This window comes from Octopus bimaculoides, chromosome 18 (assembly GCF_001194135.2).
Source record: "Octopus bimaculoides isolate UCB-OBI-ISO-001 chromosome 18, ASM119413v2, whole genome shotgun sequence".
NCBI classification, from domain to species: domain Eukaryota; kingdom Metazoa; phylum Mollusca; class Cephalopoda; order Octopoda; family Octopodidae; genus Octopus; species Octopus bimaculoides.
Window position 1 is genome coordinate 52,048,715 of NC_068998.1, and position 10,435 is coordinate 52,059,149.

The following is a 10,435-nucleotide window of genomic DNA, read 5'->3' on the forward strand; positions in this document are numbered from 1 at the left end:
TCATTGTTCATGAATGAAAAACATCTGTCATTTGGTTTAATGCCATTGTCTGGTACTAGTGGCAGCCACTTGTAGAATTCAGTCTGTTGTATTTGAACCAGTCTTCCTTCTTAATTTAAACTATAGAACATGGTTTCTCCCTCCCTTTCCGTTGCCTGCACTTCAAAGCATTATCCTTTCTTCTCTAAGCTAAACCATTAAACAAATGCACAGAATCAATGGAGCTCCTTTTGAATATTAAACTTGATTATAAGAAAAAGTCTTCCAAACACTGCAATCTTACCTGTGTTCATATAAATTATTTGTTGCACAAGTAACCAAAGTTGGTGTTGTCTTCAGTCTCTTTAAAATATATACCAATTCCCACACGCAACTCTACTACTCCCACCCCTCCCACCCACCACTCTCTGATTTGTGGCTTTGTGCCGTATTCGGGTCAGTTCTTTTGTTTTAGCTAAAATTGATGTTCGGAATGAAGCTCCTGCCAGCTAATTCATTCGCAATAAACCTGTATAATATTTCATTTATATTTTAGGCAACAGTACAGGTCGGTGGTCATGGAGAACGACTGACACAGTGTCAAGAGGTGAAGCTGACTACTTACAAAACAATACCTATGCAAGTTGATGGTGAACCGTGCAAATTAAAACCTTCCACGATCATAATTAATCTTAAAAATCAAGCTAACATGATCCAGAAATGTAAGAGACGTGGATCAATGCCAATACTTGAGTAAGTTCCCAATTTTTGTTATTTCATTCTTATGCATTTCTTTCTTGTTCTTGTCACTTAAAAATAACAAAGTCCACCAAAACTAGAAACTTTTAACCCTTTTGTTTATACACTGTCTTTGCAATGTTATTACCTGTTCGAATATGCTTGTTGCATGTTTGAGCTTGTAAACAAGCCATTCACCATGTTTTGTCATGGAGAAAATTTCCCTCGATAGACAAATGGTGTCTTTATTTCAATTATTAAGCTGGTGTTTGGGACAAATTAATGCAAAATTTTTATGGGACGTTTTAATTAAAATCCTGTTGAAAAAACAGGAATTTGTATATCAGAACCAGGAGTAGTTTCGGGCAGGTTGCTATGCAACAAGTATTTACTTGACTCCTCTCGCTCATAGTTGTTGGGGTTCTGTCTTGCAAGGTCTATGCCTGTGCCATGTAAAAAGCACCCTGTGGCTGGTGGTGTTAAGAAGGGCATCCAGTTGTAGAAACAATGCCAAAACAGACAGTGGAACTTGGTGTAGCTCATGGCCCTGGTGTAGCTCCTGTCAAACCATCCAACCCACGCCAGCATGAAAAACAGATGTTAAATGATGATGATGAAGTTGCACAAACCTACGAGTGAACCTGTTTGTGGTTGCTTAACTTAACTTGCTAGAAATAGCTGTGGAACTAATAATCATGAATAAACTCCCTTTAGTCATAGGCCTGCTTGTTAAGGACTAATCTATGTACACAACTACTACAATAGCGAGAAGCTGTTCAACAAAAATGATTTAAAAGTTACTTATAGCTGCATTAACATCCCTATCATAAAATATTTGAAGCTATAGGAGCACCCATTCAAAAATCAGCATTTCAGTTGTTTCTGCAGAGTTTATGGTCTTCACTTTTGTATTTTGTATTTATTTCTTGCTTTTGAATTGCAAAAAAGAAAAATTCAACCTTCAATATGTGATGAGCTATAAAGATCTCAAGTCCAGGAGAGGTTCTGCTACCTTTCAACATTAACATCTTTTTCAAATGTATTTCAAATGTATTTTAAAGTTATTTCTACAGATTTTGTATAGAAATTAGAACCAACACTGAAAGTTAGGACAATTTGTATACAAATATGTCTAATGTAAACCATAAGATCAACGTCAGAAAAATAGGTAACAGGTGTACTGTAATTCCTCACCATATCACGGTTCACCTATCGTGTACTCAGTACATTGTGGATTTTCTGGTTAATTTATATCACAGGCCCCTCAGTATATCGCAGGTTTCTGTGGCCAATAGGTGTTTATATTTTTTTAGATTTTAATTATTTCTTTGGGAGGTTTTGGAACATAGCACCTGCAATAGTCGAGGGATTACTGTATATGCATATTTCAAGAGTTCTTGCTTGTTCTTTAGCCCCACAGAACAACCAGCCAGGAAAAATGCCACTTTAAATACTTCACTTGTTCAACCCATGCTAGCTTGGAAAATGGATTTGTATGTGTGTGTATATATATACTCATAACCAAACAAACACATATACACATTTACATAAAGGAAGGGTATTTAGTTCTGTTGTGAGATGAATGACAGATAAATATTTCAGACAGGACCTTTCACTCATAATCCTGCTGATACAAATCACCATCACAATCCTTCAAGTTTTATGTCTAGTTGCGATGCCTGGGGGTGTGTAAGTATGTGAGTGCTTTGTGTGTGTGTGTGCGTGTGTGCGTGTGTGCGTGTGTAATGTTTGATTCTCTTAATCAATAGATTTACATCCTGGTATCGAGTGTGCAGTTTAATCCTTCCATATAAGGAGACGGCAACATTTTAAAGCATTTTTATCTCAGAGAATTTTATGACTTGAGTATTTCCTTTCTTTTTATAGTTAGAATCGTTTACCAGAAATATTCCATTAAATCTGATTGGTTTTGGAAACAATATATGTAATACAGATACTTGAGATGCAGAATGCAAGTATACTCAGCTCTTAATAGTGCTACAGGGGAGAGGAAGAGCATTTATATACATACATATAGACATATATACATATATATATATATATTTGTAGTTGTTTCATTGTCTTGGAAAATGCTTATCTTAATCTGTAACTATTTAATCAGTAAACATTTCTTGAACAGCAATAGAAAAATAAAATACGTAGAGGTTATTGTCCTGTAGATGGGAACTTTAAAAGGAAAAGTATTAGTTGAATGCTTTACTATAACATTGACTGTTATTTCAGTTCTCTGGAAGAATTAAAATAGACATGTGGAGAAAGTAGTGGACTGACAGCTGATATTTCTAGAGTTCAAACCTAGTGAAAGGCTTTCATTTTTTTAATTTTTTTTTTTAATTCTATGATATCTTAACTGTTTTGATATTAATCCACCCTGGCTTTTTCATACACATTTCATGCATTTAAATATATCCAAATTAATACCGTCCACCAAAAGTTGATGTTTATTTTTTCAAAAACCAGCTTAATAATGGTAAAGTTATCTTATCGAATTCTTTTCCAAATTATATGAAGCAAAAGCAGTGGATTTCTGCAGAAATACAGCAACATAAGGGTTCATTTATTTGATTATGAAGATTACTTACTAAGCTTTTCTGGAGAACATTACTTCCAAATTAATCCATGAAAAGATTTCTATGTTTTCTTTTTATTCATTTTATCAATATATCATCATCATCTTTATATATATGTATGTATGTATGTATGTTTATATAAAGAGAGAGAGAGAATGGCTGCCATAGTGATACTTATCATGAATACTTCTGATGATAGTTCTTTCATTTTATGGGAAACGGTTGTTTAATTCTTCAATATTCCCATTGTAGTTTCACAGCACTTTACATGTAGACAATTGTAGATACTCCTTCTAACATCTAAAGTGAAACTCACTTTCATCATGGTACTAAAAGAATTTCCTAAAATTTCTTATCAACTCTTAGATCTTATAATGGTTTCAGAACATCTGTCCGAATATTTAATTAAGTCATTTTGGGATCAAAAGTAATTCTTGGTCTTGTTACTTTCGTTGTTCACAGGTATTTTCATGAGTTCAGCCTTCTACAAAAGTTCATAGAAATAATGTACATGGTAACTTAGTGCTTATAAAAGTCTTTAAGTTTGAAGAATACAGATGAAATACAGATCTCTTCCTGTTGAAAACTACAGATAATTCCTTTGCTTCTTCTAACTTAATTTTATGTCTGACGCACAACAAGAATGGAATGTGGTGCAAAGAGAGTTATTATTGAAGAAAAACAATTCGTTGTGTATTATATCATATAACAAAAAGCATAATCTATTTTTTTTGGAGAGTTTCTTCATTATTTTGATAAAAATATACACTGGAAATGTTTAAAATTGAGTAAAAGAAAAAAAAAAATATTCATTTTTGATTTGTATTGAAATTTGATTTGATTTGTTACGAAGAAATCAATATATAGTTGCTAAAAATGGCTTCAAGAGAAATTTACCATTAAACCTATATGGTATCGAGGAAATCAAAATAATATTGAGAAGAATTGTGTGTGTGTGTGTGTGTGTGTGTGTGTGTGTTATATCCCAAGGCTGTAAAGATACTTTTAAAATATATAACATTTTAAGATAAGTTTACAATGTCTTTAAGTGAAAAGAATAGATGTAAATATTAAATATATTTAATACCAAAACAAATTCCTGTAGTAAATTCATGATGTACTCTAGAGTTAGTTGCTATATCTAACATATTGTGATTAGTAGATTTTACTTGTTGATATCATTAATTAAACATTAGAAATGAAATAACAGTTAAGAAGTAATCTGAGACACAGAAATGCAACAACCAACTGATAGAACTCAAAGCCAGCTATAGATACATACATAGTTCAAATCCAGTCTGTGGCCCTACAAAAAAACACCTAGGCCTGTGCCAGTTAAAAAGCATCCAGTACAATCTGTAAAGTGGTTCACATTAGGAAGGACATCCAGCTGCAAAAAACCATACTGAAACAGACAATTGGAGCCTGGTGCAAGTCTCTGGCTTGCCAACTCCTGTGAAACCATCCAACTCATGCCAACATGGAAAACAGGCATTATAAATAGTGATGATGATGATTCTACAAGGAGGGTGTAAATTAAATTAATCTCAAAATATTACTGATATTAATATTACAGATGTAAAAGATATGTAATGCAGTGTCATTAACATGCTCTGGTGGGATTTGAAATCACAATCTCGTACTATACTCCTCTACCCAATGCCACTACTCAATGTTATTCTACTGCTTTCTAGACATCTTCACTGCTAACACTCTAGTCAGTCTTCCTCTTCAGACATCTTACACAATACTAACCCACTGCTTCTTTAGTTTGCTTACAATATCCTAACACCTCTGACATCTCTAATACTTTGTAGTTATAGAAATTGAAAAGATTCTAAAGTATTCAAATAGTTTCATTCCGGTGAGCTTTATCTACCTCTTACACATAGAATAACTATGATACTTTGAAGTATCTTTCAATAACAAAGTTATCAGATATTGATTTCTTAGATATCAACAAATTGCTACAGTTGTAAAGTTGATGGCAAATGAAGTTAAGGTCTTTTGGAATCGTTATTTAAATTAAAGACAAGTTGAATATTTCATTCTTTGATTGCTTTACTGGTTTCAAATGTAAAGAAGTTGTGACAGCCCCTCTAACCCCCTCAACATTACTCTGCCAAATGTAATGCTTGTTTATTTATGTTGTATGCAATATTTTGATGATATGAGGCGGTGAACTGCCAGAAACGTTAGCACACCGGGCCAAATACTTAGCAATATTTTGTCTGTCTTTACATTCTGGGTTTAAACTCTGCCAAGGTTGACTTTCCCTTTCATCCTTTCAGGATCAATAAATTAAGTACCAGTTGCGTAGTGGGGTCGATCTAATTGACTGGCCCCCTCCCCAAAAATCTTGAACCTTGTGCCAAGAGTAGAAAAGAATATTTTGATGGTATGGTTGTTTATTTTTAGAATGACATTGTTGGGTGGGTGCAAAAAGCCAGATCTAGATAGTTTGAACATAATACAGAATATTTGAGCTGGATGTGGCTGATTTCAGCCTGAGGTCAACAATAATACCTCTTGTGCTGAATTTGATAGATGGAAACTATGCGGAAGCTTGTTATGTGTGTGTGTGTGTGTGTGTGTGTGAGTGTGAGTGTGTATGACTTTTGCTGATGTGCATCGGTGAAGGATATAATCATTGGCACGAAAAAAAAGAATGGTGTTTTACAGACAAATTCCTTTAGGATATTTATTCTGTATTGAGTTACAAATACTCCCTTGTCACTCTTGTTACCAAAAATAAAGTAACTAATGAATCTTTTGGAGCTACCTAAAATATGACAGCAGTCAGCCAAGGTGCTGTGCTAGAGAATTGAACCCAGAAGTATGTAGTGGTTAAGTAAACTTCTCAACCAAAATAATTTAAAACAACATTCCAAAAGGTAACTGGAGGAAATGAAAAACCTTGTAAAGTTAATCCAGGTGACAAAACTAATTCTTAAATGGTTAACCTAGTTACTTTTTCTCCTATCTTATTACATTTGTATATTTTTCTCCTCGTTTTGTCACTTTTCGTTTTCAAGTGTCTTATACATGGAAATCTTTATTCCATGTATTCCATTGTTCTCATTCCATGTATTCCATTGTTCTCATTCCACTATGTCACAGAAAAAGAATACAACATACATGTCAATTTAAAGGTATTTAATTTCATTTTCATTAGTGGTAGGCATATTGGATTGGACTTTGTGTTAAATTTAATGATTGGGTTCTCAGGTGTTGCTATATGCATTGTATCCATACTCTCCACTGGTTCCATTGTCTTCACTGAAATTCTTTATCTTGAAATGGAAATACTATTCCATAGCGATATTCTATATCTTTTCCATTTTCTTCACACACAAGTTCTGTCATTCCTTCTTGTTTTATCAACTCTTCTGCTAAGAACCAGCATGTCATCCTCTTGTTATTTACCATAATTATTTTCAATAGTATTTTACACCTCAAACAAGTGAAGAACTCTTTCAGTCTTTTTTTTTCCTTTACTTTTACATTTCTGTCAATTGTATCTCTTTCAATTTCCCTCCTCATCATTATCACTATCATCACTATCATCATCATCATCATCATCATAGCAAATTGGCAGAATCATTACGGCTTAGCAATGTTTCTCCTGGCTCTTTACATTTTGAGTTCAAATCCAGCTGAAGTCAGCTATGCCTTTCATCTATCTGGGATTGATAAAATAAAGTACCAGTAGAGTACTGGGGTCAATGTAATCAAGTGACTTCAGCCCCTAAAAAATTGCTGGACTTCTACCAAACTTTGATACAGATGTGGTAAGCTGGAAAAATGTTTAGCATGACAGACAAAATGCTTATTGGCATTTTTGCTGGTATCATTTTCTGAGTTGAAATGTTGCCGAGGTTACCTTAGCCATTCATACCTCTGGGGTTAATAAAATGAAGTACCAGTCTAAAAAAAAACTGGGGCCAGTGCTATTGAATAACCCCGCCTAATTCCACTGAGGTCAACTTTGCCTTTCATCTTTTTCAAGGTCGATAAAATAAGTGCCAGTTGTGCACTGGGGTCAATGAAATATTGCTGGCTCTGTGCCAACATTTGAAACCATTGTGATGGTAGTAATAGTAGTAGTAGCAGTAGTAGCAGCAGCAATATCAGCAGCAAGAAGAAGAAGAAGAAATGTACACACACACACACACACACACACACACACACACACATGCTATATTTAAAATACTTGCAATTTATAGAGTGGATGGGAATTGAACTCAAAATTACACAGTTGTGAAATCAGCTTCTCAAACCATACAGTGATGGGACAAAAAAAGAACAAAAATGAAAAAAACAAAATTATCAGTGATTGATTAACAGTATTTCTTTCTTCCGTGACTTGTTATTTCTAGTTAGCTTTTTAAAGCTTGCTGCATTAAATATTTTAACAGTAACTTAACCAGTGAAGCCTGTATGAACAAACACAGTTGAACGCGACAGTTGTTACAATCAGTTGGTATTGGATTCATTGTCTGGCTTTGCATAAGATTCTTGATAGATTCTCATTGACTGCTTTTACAATAGACTGTTCTGGAGATGAAAGATTATTTAACGATAACAAGTGTGGAACTGCAAAAGAATGTGACAATTCCCAGCATGGTTGCAACTAACTGTCTGGCACCAGTGAAAGACTATATTCATCTTTTGTTTTAAAGTAAAAACAAAAACATTATCAGCTGAAGACTTATGAAAATCATTATCTTTCATTAACAACTAAAGGTGGCAGCACTAGTGGACATGTTTCACATTTGTTTTTTTGGGGTTTTTTTCTGTTTCTGTTATAATGTCCCTGTAACTTACCTAAGTATTGAGTCATTCCATAAATAATGCAGTTTTTTTTTATATATTTCTTTTATTCTTCAAAATTAAGATAAACAAAGTTCTTTTTTAACCTAAAATATACTCTCCTTCATTTTCTACAATGCTCTTCCATCTATCTGGTAGACTTGCAAGGCCCCTCTTCCAAAATTCACTTGTCCGTGATGAAAAATACTTCTCCAGTATTGTTCTTACCTTGTCTAGAGAATTCATATTTTTTTCCGTCCAAATGGTTTTGAAGACTGTGGAATAAATGACAATCACATGGAGCAATGTCCGGCGAATATGGTGGATGGGGCATCATTTTCCATTCAAACTGCTCCAGCCTTCAGAATGTCATCCTCGCTTTATGTTGTCGAGCATTATCCTGGTGGAAAAACACCTTTCATCTTGAAACCAAAGATGGTCGTTTTCCGATGGCATGCAGATGTCGGTGAATAGTTAAATGACCAAATCCAAGCTTCTTTGTTAGTTCCTCAACAGTTACGATGGGATTTTGTTCCACCAGGATTTGCAGGATGTTTTTATTGAGCTCTACAGATCTTCCAGGACAAGGCTCGTCTTCTAGGCTGTAGTTTCTAGCTTGGAATTTCTGGATCCATTGTTGACACTGGCTTACACTTATTTTCCGATCCCCATATACATGCTTAGCAGCATTTTTCTGACTTTATGTTCTGAGTTCAAATGCCACTGAGATCAGTTTTGTCTTTCATTCTTTCAGGGTTGATAAAATAAGCACCACTTGAGCTCTGGGTCAAAGTAATTGATTTTCAGCCTCCTTCGTAATTCCTGTCCTTATACCAAAATTTGAAACCAATCTTAGAAGAGCGAAAGCAAAGTTGACTCCAGTTAGATTTGAACTCATAACATACAAACCAAAACTAAGTACCGCAATCATTTTGTCTGGTGCTCTGACATCTACAAATCTTCCATCTGACGTTGTTTTTATTTTGCCACATATGTTAGTATAGTTCAGCTATTTAATGTTCTAATCATTAGGTATGCTGGTATGCTTTCACCTACATAACTGTCTCATTATAATGCAGATGAAATCCAAGAAAAGATTAATCTGGTGTGCTTCATGTTATCTGTTATGTGTGACAAGTAACTCCGACACATTAGGCATGACTTTTCATTTGATGATCGGAATGAATAATTAATATTTATTGATTTAATTTCTTGTCTTGCCATTGAGATGTTGTAAAGAGTATTCTGTCTAATAAATTCCAGTAATGTTTTGTTGCAACCAAATTAAGAGTTATAGGAGCACAATAGTTTGGTTATTTAGATGTCAGTATTTTGACTGGAAAGATAATGAGATCAAGCCTGATATTTATTTTTTTATATTTTTTTTTGTTTTTATTCTATATCATGTGTTTTTGTAAACATCAGCGTCGATTGGTTATAGGTTTCCAACAGGCCAGTCAATGGTCGGCTGTATTTCTAATGACAACTGTGACAAGAGATTATCCAAGCAATTCAGGCGGATTAAGTACCAAACATATTTTTATTCAAAACTAGTTTGGTTTTTATTTGTCTCCTTGAAAGTGGATTTGGTAGATGAAAACTTAAGAACCCCATCATGTATGTGTGTGTGTGTGTGTGTGTGTGTGTATGTATAATTCCTTGTCTGGTTGTAAACAAGGGCTTGACTAACAGAATCATTTGCTTGCAATCAACCATGGAAATACGTCTAGATGTCTCGACGTGTTGCGTGATCTTAGTAAGCAAAAGGTTCATTCATATAAGGCTGTATGTTTTTAGCTCTCCACATAAACATGTCCCCGCTGCTTGTTGTACAACAGACTGGAAAATTATTAGCTCACTTCAAAACAGCTTATGGTTGGTGACAGGAAAGGCATCCGACCATAGAAAGTTTTGTCCCCTCATCTTCTCTTATGATTCATGCAAGCATGGATAAGGAGACAGTCGTGGCAGATACTGGAGTCACACAAATGGCACCCATGCCAGTGGCACATAAAAGCACCCATTACACTCTCAGAGTGGTTGGTGTTAGGTAAGGCATCCAGCTGTAGAAACCATGTCAAATCAGACTGGAACCCGGTGCAGCCCTCCAGCTGGCCAGCCCTGGTCAAACTGTCCAACCCATGCCAGCATGGACAACGGACACTAAATGATGATGATGATGTATATACCTTTTGTCTCATTAGTAAAAGTTACACACACACACACACACACACATTCTAAGCCCCTTCCTGTACTTCAGGCCATGTGAGAGATCTTCAGTCAAGATTGGTTATCCATTGGATATCAAGTGGTGT

The 10,435-nt window shown here is 34.8% G+C and overlaps 1 protein-coding gene across 1 annotated transcript in view; it reads left to right on the plus strand.

Moving 5' to 3' along the window:
* Positions 1-10,435, plus strand: part of LOC106878091 (diacylglycerol kinase zeta-like) — a 352,548-nt gene that overhangs the window by 318,650 nt on the left and 23,463 nt on the right. The window contains exon 18 of the mRNA XM_052974271.1: positions 536-732. Within this exon, the coding sequence (XP_052830231.1) occupies positions 536-732 (197 nt within the window). The remainder of the gene's footprint in view (positions 1-535; positions 733-10,435) is intronic.